The sequence below is a fragment of the Vigna unguiculata genome, chromosome 7, assembly GCF_004118075.2.
Source record: "Vigna unguiculata cultivar IT97K-499-35 chromosome 7, ASM411807v1, whole genome shotgun sequence".
Lineage (NCBI taxonomy): Eukaryota > Viridiplantae > Streptophyta > Magnoliopsida > Fabales > Fabaceae > Vigna > Vigna unguiculata.
In genome coordinates, this window is record NC_040285.1 from 39,065,146 (window position 1) to 39,080,005 (window position 14,860).

The 14,860-nt window shown below is 31.3% G+C and overlaps 2 protein-coding genes across 2 annotated transcripts; one reads left to right on the forward strand and one right to left on the reverse strand.

Annotated features, from left to right (window-relative positions):
• Positions 1-303: 303 nt before the first annotated feature.
• LOC114191053 (transmembrane protein 45B-like) lies at positions 304-2,217 on the forward strand. Its single transcript, XM_028080207.1, has one exon. The coding sequence runs from the start codon at positions 839-841 to the stop codon at positions 1,772-1,774; it is 936 nt and encodes a 311-aa protein (XP_027936008.1). The 5' UTR covers positions 304-838; the 3' UTR covers positions 1,775-2,217.
• A 282-nt stretch (positions 2,218-2,499) lies between these two features.
• On the reverse strand, positions 2,500-9,309 carry LOC114191054 (ACT domain-containing protein ACR12). Its single transcript, XM_028080208.1, has 10 exons — positions 9,028-9,309; positions 7,582-7,636; positions 6,426-6,548; positions 5,887-5,981; positions 4,538-4,622; positions 4,294-4,353; positions 3,395-3,450; positions 3,156-3,261; positions 3,010-3,078; positions 2,500-2,858 (listed from the first exon to the last, which is right to left on the reverse strand). The coding sequence occupies exons 1-10, from the start codon at positions 9,162-9,164 to the stop codon at positions 2,796-2,798; spliced, it is 849 nt and encodes a 282-aa protein (XP_027936009.1). The 5' UTR covers positions 9,165-9,309; the 3' UTR covers positions 2,500-2,795.
• Between the last annotated feature and the right edge of the window lie 5,551 nt (positions 9,310-14,860).

Here is a 14,860-nt window from a genome sequence, read left to right on the forward strand (position 1 = left end):
ATCACATATAAACGAGCTTAATTTTTAAAAAAGAGAAACTATGTTTATTAAAAAATGTAAAATCATATGATTTTATCATAACAACCGTATATTTAAGATAAATTAAACATTTACGCAAATAGTGTCATAATGAATCTACTTAAAAGTGTCGTAAAAAAAGTTGTTAAATGTTATTTCTTGTGCTAACAGTATAAACTCCGAAAGATGTTATTTAACAACGTATATTCTGTGTAAATATATTTTCACTCTAAATAACTGGAAATCTTTAATGCACTAACTATTATAAAAAAAAATATTATATGAATTAAATTCCGTTGTAGAACATAATAATTTATTAAAATGTTATTCCCAATCATAAATGCATATTTGCGTCTTTAACAGCCAATGCATTACAGTTACGTTTTGTCCATACCTGGAGAATGGTACAATTGCATTGTAAGAGCCTGAAATTTCCTTAATGGAAAAGCACCTTCTTACTTGGCGTAAAATACCAAACCCTTTCTTTTCCTTATGAGACACGCACCAATCACACCAAGCTTTTTTCCCTTGTGATTGGCTTCACTTACTCATCATAACTAACTTCATCAACTTCCAAAATAACAGCTCTATAAAAGATCCTCTCATTTGGTGTGACCTTTGGAACAGAAAACAGTTGTGTTAGTGTTTATTTAACATTTGAATCTGAGTTCCTTGAACAATATACTCGATACTACTACATTTCCTTTTTTTCTTTAGTTACTGTGTTGGAATTTTCTTTTCCTCTTTTGGTGTTGAATAGAGTTTAACTAGTTTCCACCAAACTCTTCTCTTTCTTTCTTGTGTTGGCCTTGCAGGCACTATGCTAGAGGGGCATCAACTTTTGGGGTTTGGCTTCTTTGTAATTGGTTTATGGCACTTCTTCAACCACGTCAAGCTCCATGCCCTTAGTTCCAAGTCCTACACATCAACCCTATGGTTTCCCACCACAATATCTAGATACTTGGAGCTCCACTTCATCATGGCAAGTTGCACCATCTTTATTGCCATGGAGCTCTTCATTGCTCCCATTCATCACCAACCATTTGACCCTGATGGAACCATTCCCTCCACCCATCTACACAACTTTGAACACTCCTCCATGGCCATGGCTTTCTTGGTGTATGCCATCTTTGCCATAGTTCTTGATAGAAAATGCAGTAAAGTTCAAAATGAGCTAACTCATTTGCTGGGAGCCATGGCTTTTACACAACAATTTCTTCTTATCCACCTTCACTCTAGAGATCACATGGGACCAGAAGGCCAATACCACTTCTTGTTGCAGCTTTTGATTCTTATTTCTTTGGCTACAACCCTCATGGGAATTGGCAGGCCCAAGAGCTTTTTGGTCTGTTTTGTACGTTCTGTGAGCATTTTCTTCCAAGGTGTGTGGCTTATGATCATGGGGTTCTTGCTTTGGACACCAGGATTTCAAGCCAAAGGTTGTTTCATGCACCTTGAAGAATCTGATGAATATGTGGTGAGATGCAGTGACGACGAGTCTCTTCATCGTGCTATCTCTTTGGTGAATATTCAATTCAGCTTCTTGTTGATTGGAATCACCGTTTTCGCCTTGTCTTTCTACTTGATCATTGTTAGAAGATATGGTGAAAAGGTGGAGTATGTTTCACTGATAAAGGAGGAACATTACCGTGAAGAAGATGGATTTGTGAAACCTAAGGGCGCTATCGACGACGTTGAAAATAGCATGGATGTTGAATCCCAATCTCCAAAGAAAAGCAACCAAGAGCAGATTTAAATTGACCACTTTGTGAAACCAAAGGCATTACTGGTGTAAGTGGTTCGTTTTCAACATAATTATTGTAAAAATTAATAATTTTATTGTTATAATTTATTGGTGTTGAGGGTTTTAGTCAACTTAAAACATGACTGTTTTCGTTCAAAAATACTTGTAATCTCTAAAGATTTGTCTGATAAAACAAATTAAACTCTAGTGCAAATATATTGCTTAAATTAAACTCTACTTTGCGACAAATTATTCGCGACATTGCGGTTATTCCCAGTATACTTAACGTTAATTAGGAAAACTCTAGTCACAAAACCATGACTATAAAACAACATCCCAACTATAAGACAATCATAAGTGAAACCACACAAGTCTTAGCTCAACCAAACATAAGATAACATGACCCCGGTCTCGTTCTATGTTCGCAGGATTTTGTGAAGTTTGTCTATTGTATCATTTGCAATGACCTGTTCTTTAAATGACAAATGATGAGCGAAGATTGTTGGTTGCAAGACGGTGTTTAAGATGACTTCTGATGTATTTCTTTTTTGCAAGTGTTATTTACTTTTTACACAGAAAAGTAATTTCTCTTTTTGAAAATAGTATTCAAAGATACCCTAAATTCTCCAATTCTGTTTCCTTTTGATCTAAAAAAAAATCTATTGAAACTAATGCAATGCTTGTGTTTTACTACAAAAATGAAATTCTGAAAATTGTAGAAGAAACCAATAAACAAATGATGCAAAAATCACGTTCCGATTGTTTTTAGCTTTCATATCTGATTTAAGGGGTGCTCAGTAAGTTCCAGGTATCCATAGATCCCATACCATAGGCAACAGAACATGTATTCGTTCCATAGTTAGTTACAGGTATTCATTCATAGGTTCCATAAGTAACAAGAGCAGCACGTACCAGTTCCATAATGTGGTAGCAGTAAAGCTACCATATGACTCTAGCTCGTGATCACGAGGTCACGGCTAATTTGGTATGCGAACAGTTATAGTGGCTTGTTTAACAGGTAAAGGTGGTTCCTTCAGTAACTATCGATATCTGTGTCTGGCGTCCGCAGGTAGTAACGAAGACAATTCACCAAAACCTGCTCATTCAAAATCACAAAAATGAGTTTGTTGTGCAATCAAATTCTGCGGAATGACATGGTGTTGGATAAAAGGTAAGGCAACTTGTATAAAACCAAGATTTAAATAATGTTTTCATTTTTGTTTATTTCTTTGAACACAAAGGGTTACCTGAGACATCGATCTGTTCAATGCAGCCCCACCGTAACTGACATGAAATTTATCCTTAGCAACCAAACCCTGAAAGAAAAGTGCGGTAAAGTTACTTAAGGGTAAATGGGGCAAACAGAAGGCGACATAGACAAAGAGGAAGATACTTCTGTATCAATTTCAGCCGATTCAACATCAATGTTCACATCTGAAATGACTTTGATGATTTCAACAAGCAATCCAGGCTTATCTGCCGTCTCTATACACAGCAAGCTGATACATATTGAATTAAAAAGAATTAGAAACCTATTTTATATTGGGTTGTTTATTATGCTAATATTATTTGGCGTGTGCAAGTAATAAACAGCTCAAAGACTACAGCATCCACTCGTTATAAGATGCAAACCTCCTCTTGGGCCCATCTTCCTTAACCTGTATATGAGTTTTGATATCCTCATTACGCTGCATAAAACAGCAAAGAAAGTTCAAATTAGCAAGACTGAGACCATGCATCGGACCCATAAATCATTCATTGAATTTAGGGAATGACAATAGAAACTAATAAAAAATTACAAACATCTAATAAAAAAACTCAAGTTATTAATAAAGACTTGAGTAATAAAGTTATTTTAATCCCATCAAAAGCTAATAAAACCCCTGTTCTATAAAATGAACCAAGCATCTTTTGGTAATCCAATCTATATACTGCATGATAATATGCACCAAAAACACAAAAATTATGTTATATAACTTGAACATTCCAGTATATCAATTTAGAAGCCCCAACTTAGTCAACCAGTAATAATGCAGGCAATATAAAGCCATAGTGGCCATGGAATCTGAAGTGAAGAATGAATCTTTATCATTTAATATTAATAATCTCAAGAAGTCCAAAAAAAGATCATCACGTAATCTCTTTGACAAGATTGCAGAAGAGAAACCCAAATGGTTTTCCAGTGCAGACACTCAATTTTTCAAATAGAAAGAGATACACAAATACTGGAATAAGTATAATTGGTCTGCATTCAGAATAATGATGTTTGATCTCTAGCTGGTCAAAATCAGGAGGTAGCTCCCAAAAGTTTTAATTCACAATAAAAACCACTGGATAATTAAAAAAGAAAAAGTGAAAAAAGAATTATCCACTACCTGAACATAAAGCGACAACAACATTTTATTTATTTTATAGAAGAAATATTAACATAAGATTGCAAAAGCCATCAACTGGGAAATGCCAACATGGATGCATCAAATAACCGATGTTTATTTTATTCAAGAAACAAAAACTGGAATAGTACAATTCACCTTCTTCTTTGGAGACTTTATGCCAAACACTTCACCCATCGCTAGTAGTTCACTTGACTCCTACAAAAATTACATAATATTTGTGAGTAAAGAAAAACTGAAAATTAATAGCAAACAAAAAGGCATATTGGGAAAAAGTAACTAGGAAAAGTTGTGTTTATAAAAAATTGTTAATTATAATGAAACTTTTTGTATGTAAAAGTAATCATATAAAAAACCCATAGGCAAGAATAGACAAACTTACAGGATGATATTTTAACAGATTGTTAATGATGGTAAGTCGAATTCTCTCTAACATATCAGGATCTTCAACTTTGCGCCCAGTATCTCTGAGAATATGAACATCAAATAAGTCTGTAAAGACTTAAAAGCTTCAATGAAGCATTGATAACAAAATAGACAATCAGTAAACGGTAAAATTGATATGATTTTTATACATTCAAGTACATTGAGATTAACATAACATGCTTTAGAAAATACGAAAATAAGAATAATTTAATAACCTTTCTATTGTTGTTCAATGTTTGCAAAATTTGATATGAATAATCTCAGTAACATATGGTTATAATTTGACAGTTAGGTCAATAAAAATAGAACTTTCTACTAGTGATTGATGGTGGGAGACTAAGAGCAACTTACACCTCAAGTCAAGTATTCAAGAGAACACATTTTCTCATGTGGACTCTTGAGAAAGACTGAATTTAGCAACACCGAAGACTGTAATTCAGAAAATTCCCTAACATGCTCCTTTCTGAATAAGTGAAAATTACAGAACGTAGAAGAATGAGATGAAGAATGAAACTAAAATACAGGAGCATTAAAAACAAGTACGGGAAAGGCTTCATGGTGGACTCTCGCAAACTTTAAACCATCACCCAAACCCAAGGAATGAAGAGATCCAGAAGAAGCATAACCTTGAGATATAAATTTCAATGGGCTAGCATACAAAACAGTAACAGAACTGACATCCCTCTCATCTGAATGCAAACCACACTTAATTTGGATAATTTGATGCCATAAAGAACCGGTCCATGGAGGGAAAAGCCAAAATCCATTTTGGCTGCCAAAGAATAGTTTTTGGAAACCAAATTTCGAATAGATAAACTTGATTTCCTGTTAAGTTCTACAACAAATTTCCTTAACAACCCCATACAAAAGAAAATCCCATATAAGCTTCTCAATTCTTTCAGCCAGAACTAATACTGCAATTAAGGAAGCCCCCAAAGACCACAACTAAGACAGGCTAAAGGTGACCCCACAGCTAAGGAAGCTTTCCAGCACACCTTAGGAAAACAAAACACCTTTCAAACTATCTAACATCCAAGAACACAGGGTGATCCATTGAGTTACAGTATGATTCTCCTGAACTCAGATACGTCTCCTTAGAGAGAATATGACAGTGACTCACATATAAGAGAAATTTTAGTTAAAGATGAAAAAGACTGAATGATGTCTTAATTTATCAAAGAAAAGGAATAATTATCAGTTTAAGAGCAAATTCACTCATGTTGTCCACTTTTACTGTTGAAATTGTTACTCAATAAAAATAACGCACAGTAATGAAACTGGAAGAAAAAGACAAGGAAGACCTACGATTGTGTGATGAAAAATTTCGTTTGCTTAACTAATCCCTCTGTCGAGACAGTTCCCTTTGAAACATCCAGTCCCAGATCTTTTAATGCTTTCATCTGCCTTGATATGAACAAATAAAGATCAATTATTGACAATAAATATAAAATTCTATGTAAATGATGCCCTTTTGTGATAGAAAAGAACAGTCATCTGAAACCCTAAAAGATGCCTTTCAACACTCATGATGATTCCAGTTTGTTTTCTTTCTTTAAAAACTAAACTATAATGCTCTGTAGTTTTCAAGCAAATTTTACAGAACCAACTTGAAATGAACCAATGATGCTTGTTTACAAAGGGAATGATGACATGTGTAAGGAAGAATATATAAATAAACAAAGCAAAACTTGAGACCTGCAAATACATGATAAAACTTGTCAAACAATCAAATAGTGACAGGATCACTTAAACAACAAATAACAGTTTAAGGATAACCCATTGTAGAGATTCAACTGGTTTGAAAATTTTAAATTGCATAATTTAGTTTCCAGTAGTCAAATCACCGTGTCAAGAAGAGCTCCAAGGCGATCTCCAAAGCTAAGCTGAACAATTGTTGCTTCAGGATCTGAGTCTTGATCTATTAGAACTATTGGCATAGGAACACTGTCGGGATTGTCATTGGATTTCTGCACAGTGCGAATTATCCAATAAAAAAAGTCATAAACATATGTATGTATAAGCATAGTATAAAAAAACGGAGGGCTCGGGGCATATGTATTGAATTGTTAACAAAAGCTTAGACTCTTGGCAAATATATCTATGAATGATAGCAGTGACTATATTAGACCAGCACAAACACGCCCAAGACTAGTTGAATATAATACAAGATTGACTTGTAAAATACACAGGAGTTTTGAATGTAAAGAATAAGCTGAACTGTAGTGCAACAGACATGTAGTCCAGTAGATATTAATCCAAATTTGAGAGAAATTTCCCAGAAAGAAAAAAGAAATTGCTTGAGATCTGCATATAACATTCCCAATAACAAAGGGAGTTTGAGAAAACATGATCATCACTATACACAGGTCAACTGATTGAAGGATTGAAAATGGGAAGACCACAAGAAAGATAGATTCCTGTGCAGCAGCCCTTCAAATCCCCATCAGATATAGCCTAGCCACTGCTCAAAACCATCTGAAAAAAGCTATGATTTTTTATTTTATTTTTTTGTTAAAAGTATCATACTCAAATTTCAGAAAGTTTAAAAGTTTTAGTAACAAAGGAAAATATCAGAAGGTGCAAGGGGGGAGGGAAGGAAATTATAGGACATTAGCCATGGTTTCTCAACATATATTTGACAGCTCCATTTGGCTACTAGTAACGAAAAGTATTTCATATGAAATGGAAAAAGAGGCAAAAATGATAGCAAGAAAAATATCTTCCTAAGATCAGGAAGGAAATAGAAAACACTATTTACTATAATGTTATGACACAATAACCCTATTGAGTCCGAAACTACTTTTTCTCTTCTAATTCAGTCCCTCACTTTTATTTTATTCTTTGCAATTCAGTTCGTTGTGGATTAAAATTATACAATTCACGGATAATAACAAAGATTCTAAATCACACATAATAAATTAATGTTTACTAATCATATTTTTCATCTGCCAAAAAAATGGTAAATGTGAATGACATGGGGGCAATAAACACAACACTGACCAGTGAAGCGGAACCAACTGCATTCACATGATATGCAGAAGCAAGTATAATGTTCCTGCAAAACGTGCCAACCAGTAATAATAAGAGACAAGTGGTATAGATACATCCTGACGACTACTAAGAATATTAAAGTTCCATTAGGGATCATAGACTAGAATGCAAACCCTATCAATAAAAGTGGTCGAACCAACCTTCATTAACTTAACAGAATAGCACCATCAAACCATATATGGGACCAAGAACCAACATATTCAGGATTCCTGGGTGCCAAGGGATGCACAATAAGAAAAAAACAATAACAAAAACTGAATAAACAAAGTTTACCCATAATGGAGAATGGATTCTAACTGGAAGCTTCAGGAATAAGGGCTTTCAAAGCAGGAGTGAAATGGGTCATTCCTAACTAAACATTGGGACTAAAAGAGAAGCCCTTGAATAAGAGAAAGATCTCTGTATGGATAGATTGATACATGGCTTCAAGGTTTACAGACATCAAACCACTAAATTAACATAGGCATTGTCACAATTTTATATGTTTCATACATGCCCAACTGTAATGGCTTGAGGTGCGTAGGCCACTACCTCCCCCTCCATCTAAGAAAATAATTTATAGTTTTGACTACTCAAATAGTACCATCAATTTTTCAGTATATACAAATGAAATGAATAAGGGATACCATCACTCACAGCAATGCATTGAGTTGACTGCGTTGGAACTACCAAACTTTTACTATTTAGCATTTACCATGAATTGAAAGTGGAATGAAGGGGGCATTGACAAATCGGGTGAAAGAAGTTGACGCGCTAATTCTTCCAAAACATCAGGACAATAAAATAATCGATCAATGGTCAAAGGGAAAGATAAATAACTCGGAGCATGAATGACAAAGTCATCCAACTTTGACTCTTAGTCAAACACTTCAAATAAACCCGTACATTTGCTCACTCGAATCACTCACTCCCACTGGATTTACACACACCAAGAGTAGGTTCAGTCAAAATATCTAGACACAGGCACTGGAGTCACTGAACTCAAGAACAATATAATCTCACAACTAAACACTGGTTCCACTAAAATCCACTTTCCCGTCAAATTTTTTTCATCAGAACATTGACTAAATTTTATGAATAGAAAAAACAACCAAAATTTAAAAATCAAAAGTCAGCTATCAATATTCGATTTCTAGTTCCTACTTAAATCTTTCAAGAAATCAGCATCACACTTCTGACTTCACTCCATCCCTAGGGAACATCTCATTCTCATTCTCATTCTCATTCTCACCCTCATTCTCATTCAATAACTTCCGTCTTCATCTATCCACACGAGACTCGAATTGCAGTGGATTAAGACACCGTAATAATCGGTTTCAATTAACACTCCGATTTCAAAAACTACTAAAAAGAAAAAATCAGGAAAAGTAAAGTGCGGCGATGATGAATTCTCACCTGTCCCTAGAGAAGGAGGTTGAGGAACGGAAGACGACGTCGGAGGGAGGAGAGAGGAGCGGAATGGAACGCGGATCGGAAACCCTACCACCGTGTAGGGCGAATGAAGGAGCGAGGAAAACATTGGTGAAGGCCATTGTGTGTGATGATTGACGAGAGTGGAAGTTGAGTTGGTAAGAGGTGCGTGTGTACTATAGCTACGTTATTATATACTAATGTGATGAAAATAGTAAACTCGGTGCTTTGGCTATTTGGTTGTTTGGCTTTGTCTGGTTGATGAGTGTAGTTGCTGGGTGCTGACGATAGCTTCGAGGGGACGGATGAGACGGCCACGTTGGATCCAACTGCTACTGTTGCTTCATCGACGTCACCATTTCATTTTTAAAAACAACTTGCTAATTTTTCACACTAATATTATAAAATCTCTTTCTATACTAATATTTTTAAAAGGTGGAGTTGGATAACATATTAGCAAGATTTAGTCGATATTTTTGTTTGTATGTAAACAAACAAAAAAAAAAAGTGATGGTCTAAAAGTAAATATGGGAAAGAAAAGTAAAAATTATTTTTAATAAGCAACCTGAATCGTTGCTTCTCTAAAAATGTATGTAGTTTTTTTTTTTAAATTCTTTTTTATATTTGTAAATATTCTTATATGTGAAATCTGTTAATATGATTACTTTGTTAAAAGACAATTTTAAAATAAAAATTTAAAGAAAAAATGTGATGTATTATTCATTCACAAGTGTCACAGATTATAATTCATTACTGATTATATTAATGAATTTCATTGAATATATATATATATATATATATATATATATATATATATATATATATATATATATATATATATATATATATATATATATATATATATATATATATATATATATATATATACTTGAAGGTGATATCAATTATTTTGGAATAGAAGTCAAGTGGGTTAGATCTTAATCAAATTGTGGTGTTTTAATTGTTACACTTTTAAGTAAAAGAAAGTTACATTCTAACTAATGATTATAGTTATAGTTTTTTACTTAATGATAAACATTTTATACTAATAAATAAATATATATATATATATATATATATATATATATATATATATGATTGAATGTATTTTGTACATTCTTTTTTACTTTTAAATTTTTCTGAAAATAAAATTGTTTGATAATTAAATTATTTAGACTATTTAGAACGTTTTTCTGATAAAAAAAACTTGAATAAATAAGTGCATATGAATTTTAACATTTCATTAATTCGTCGCGTAATATTTACATATTGTCATTTACGTTTTAAAAGAGTTTAAGTATATAATAAAATATTTCCGGTTAACTACTAAATTAGTCATTTTGGTTGAAAGTTGGTGTCGTTTAATTTAAAAGATTTGAAAGTGGAAGCGTATAGATTGATTTAAAGAAAAAAAGAATTATGAAAAGTCTCTTGATACTATTATACGACAACAACATGACCATATTTTCATCATACACCTTATGATCAGAGTCGTCAAAGTGGATTAGAATCTGTGAGTCAATCCAGCCTACCACAGATTCGGGCAGGGTTGGATTGATATTTTTTTATAAATTTTAGTACGGATCAATTTTTAATCCGGCACACAAAGAATCCGACTCACTCGGATTGAACCCGTGGTGGGCCGGATTGGCCCACCAAGCCGCATGGTGACACACATTATATTGGACTTGGTAATGTTTGGCTGTTTTTTTAACCAAATACATTGGTGGGTTAGCAAATAAAGATCTAACTTCAACTGATAAAAGTATAATTATTAAAAAAAGTATAATTAGTTTGCTCAAAAAAGTATTGCATTCAATAAAAGATTGGGTAAGTCACAAGAATGCTTTGATCTTAGATAGTAATTTGTATTTTTATTTATTTATTTTGGTTTGTATTGGAGTTTAACATCATTTTGGATTATATTGAGATTGTATTCAAATTTATTTAAATTTTAATCTGAAATATAATTTCTGACTTAAAAAAATATATATTTTTTTAATTAAGTGGGCTAGTGAGCCAACCCGTTTAACCCACCAACCCGTGGTGGGTCGGACCGGGTTCAAATTTTTTCGGCTCGCTAATAAGTGAGTCGGGTTGGGTTGACCCACTAAGTAACCAACCTGTGGTGGGCTGAGTTGGACCGAGCCGGGCGGCCATTTTGACAGCTCTACTTATAATACACATGTAATTATATTTATAGTAAATATTGTATTACATGTTAAAAAAATTAATTTAATTTAACTTTATAAAATTGATTTGTAATGTGAGATTTAAATGTATTCATTAGTCTTATATTTAGTCGTTATGTAATTTCCAACACACGTTCCATTCATGTCAAGACATGTACACTTTTATAATGAGATTATATATTAGTGGATGGTCCAATAACGGGTAGAATAATAAATCCAGCAAACAACAAAAGTTTACTATGATAGACTTTAGCCCATGAATTTTATCATCATGTTAAGAATTGAACTTTAAAAAAAAGTCAATCATACAATATCAACTTGTCAGGTGAGGTTTATATTATAAATTATTCTTATGTACAGTGAGTATGGGGTTTAGAACATTACAAGTATTTATATTAAATATTGTATTACACAATATTAAACCAGGAGTTTATTTAGTGAGTTCATTAGTTGACTTTGTTTTTTTATGTGTGAGAAGATGAAAGTCATCACAACTTCAGACTTGTAATTTAGTTTGCAAATCATTTTCATGGAGCATATATTCCAGGTTGGTTGAAGGTCATATAGAATTCCCAATAATCCAACTTACAAGACAATTGTATATCTATAAAAGCTTGGAAAACTCAAAATCAGTCTCGTACAAGAGTCACAACTAATGTCTCTACTAGGAATTTAAGTACGAGTTTAAGCCTCATGTAAAGTAAAAAAATTGGTTAGCATCACAAAGGATAACAACATATATAAACTTATTGTGTTAAAAATTTTATCTAAGGATGATGTCAATTTCTTATACGTAGATCGATCTCATGTCTCATTGATGTTTTTCTTCAAAGTAATACTCATTCCAAAGACCCATCAATCTCAAATTTCAAAGAGATATTATTCAAATTCATTTTGACAAAACCAACTTTGAGAGAATTTCGACCCAAATAAATCTAAGCTTTTAAAATCAATTATAAGTATGCATCCAATGATACAACATAGAAGACTCACAACCACATTATATATATATATATATATATATATATATATATATATATATATATATATATATATATAATATAAATAAACTATAGTATGAATAAAAGTTTTTTAATTTTAGTATATTTTATGTAATTGAAACTCTAAAAAATTTATACATCTATCTTACTATCTCAAAAAATATTTTGTGAAAAATCACCGATGCATATCAAGAATAATAGTTAAGGAACTATTTGATTTATAATTTACTATCTACTAAGCTGTCCAATCCTGAAGCACCCTTGCATTGTTTAATATTTAGATTCATCAACAACAGCCAAACAATATCCCATGTTTGTGCAACAACATAAAGTGCATGCATCATACAGTGTAATAACATAAAAACTGTTGTCTCCGCCCATATATAAAATTGTCCATAATCACACTTCACACCTCACTCAGATATGCAAAAACATAAATGGACTAAATTTTCTTTTTTTCCATCACCCATGTTACACACATGAACAAGACAATGAATACGTGTTTATGAAAATAAAGTTAAAGAGGGGACCATTGTGCATAACAAAACTATGAAAACAATTTGATAGTTTTAAGTATATTAAACCCTTTGAGTCATTGCCATTATTGTGTGAGTGGCTTGAAAGGTTCAACCATGGGCCAAACACTTGTAGACAAGTTAATTAAAATAAAAATAATTTAAGGTGAATTGTAAATTAGTTTGTAGATTTCGTGCAATAACAATACATTATAGAAAACTATTTCAGGATTTTAAGATTCATGAGTCTCACACATTCACATTCACGTATATAAATTATAACAGAATACTAACCTTAATCCATAAGAGATCCAATAAGAATGCATTATTTAATCTCCTTTTCCCCATCTATCTCTTTGTCTTTCTTTCTCCCCTCACACCCTTTTTCTTCATTACTCAGTGTGAAAGAACCTTATGACTAGAGATAAAACTCTAATCCTTTTATAAACTAACGTCCATCAACTTGGGTTGGATCTTATTTTATTATAACTTCTCACAATAATCAATAAGTCTATATATTTTATTAAATAACATTTAGATCCATTATAATATTTCAAATGAGTCACATAATGAAATTAATTCTTCAAATAATTCTAACATGAACATCATGTAAAGTGTGAATGATAATATTCACCATTCTCATTTAAACATTGACTATTATGTAACAGTTAACATCAAATATTCATAATACTTAACATCAATTTCACAATAATTAACTAATTGTTAACGTCTTTCAAACATTAAATGATACAAATATTTCACCAGTATCACAAATGAAAAACTAGCATATTCAATAACGACTTATTACATATTTATTATTTAATTGTCATAATAAATGTGTATTATGTTGATTCAATTAATAATAATATAATAAGTCTTGGATCTTGCTAATTAGTGTCTTAAGGATATTGGTTAAGAATAATTAATAAACAAACAAATTTGCATATTTTCATAGTTACATGTGACATTAAATGAATTCACACCTCGATGATCATTAATGCAGTTTTATTTCATTTAAAGAACGAAAGTGTCCATAGATTTTCTACAAATGTAATTAATAATTTATTTGATACACGAAAGTTAACAATAATAAAATAATAGAATAAGGTTAAAGTTGTTATATCATGTCTCCTCCTTTTTAATCCATATCTTTCATTTCAATGTTGTTACAAATATAATATAATTAAATGTAAGAAAAAACTTAAATTAACACAGAAAGCACGAACAAAAATAAACAAAAACAATTCATTGAAAGTTAAAACACAAAAATATATTTAATCCTCAAAATAATTGTTTAATTCGAAACAAAAGGCTTAATAATCTTAGATTTCATAATTTTGACTTGAAATAGCTAATTATATCAATTAATTATATTATAAATACATATAACATATTTTATAAAATAAAAATACACTTTGAAATTTTCAAACAATATCTCTCTTACACACACCGAACAATTTTGAATTTTTAAGGTATGTAATAATAGATAAGAAAACATATATCTCTGATGCTTGAAGAGTGAACTTCTTAATAAAATTTTGAAATATAAAAACTTTTGAAACGTTTGAAAAATATTGTCTTTAACTTTTGCCAAAAAAAACAATTTTTTTTGGAAATTTCTAGAAATATTAAAATATTATTATTTTATTATTTTTTAACTTTTTATTTGTGTGTGTCATATAAATTATTAAATATAGTTGTATAATATTTATAAACATTTTTATAATTCAAATAAAATAAAATTACATTAATAATTATTGGATTAGAATTTATTTAGCATCATTACTAAATATGAACTTTTATAAAATTTTATAGGTACCCATTATTTTTAATCAATGTCCTTGGAACACTACAAAATATTAACTAATATTACTTTTGTTATCACTACAAAACATTAACTAATATTAACCATCAACATTTTAGTTGATAAATGAAATTAAAATCCTATTTTGTTCCGTTTTATATGTATTTTGTAAGTTATTTCTCTTTTTTATTTCTCATGTTATTTAATACATTTATGTACATTGATTTATTTTAAATAATTTTTAATTAGTTAAATTTTAGTGTTAATTTTAATCTAAGAGGTTCACGTATTTATATAGCCTTTTTT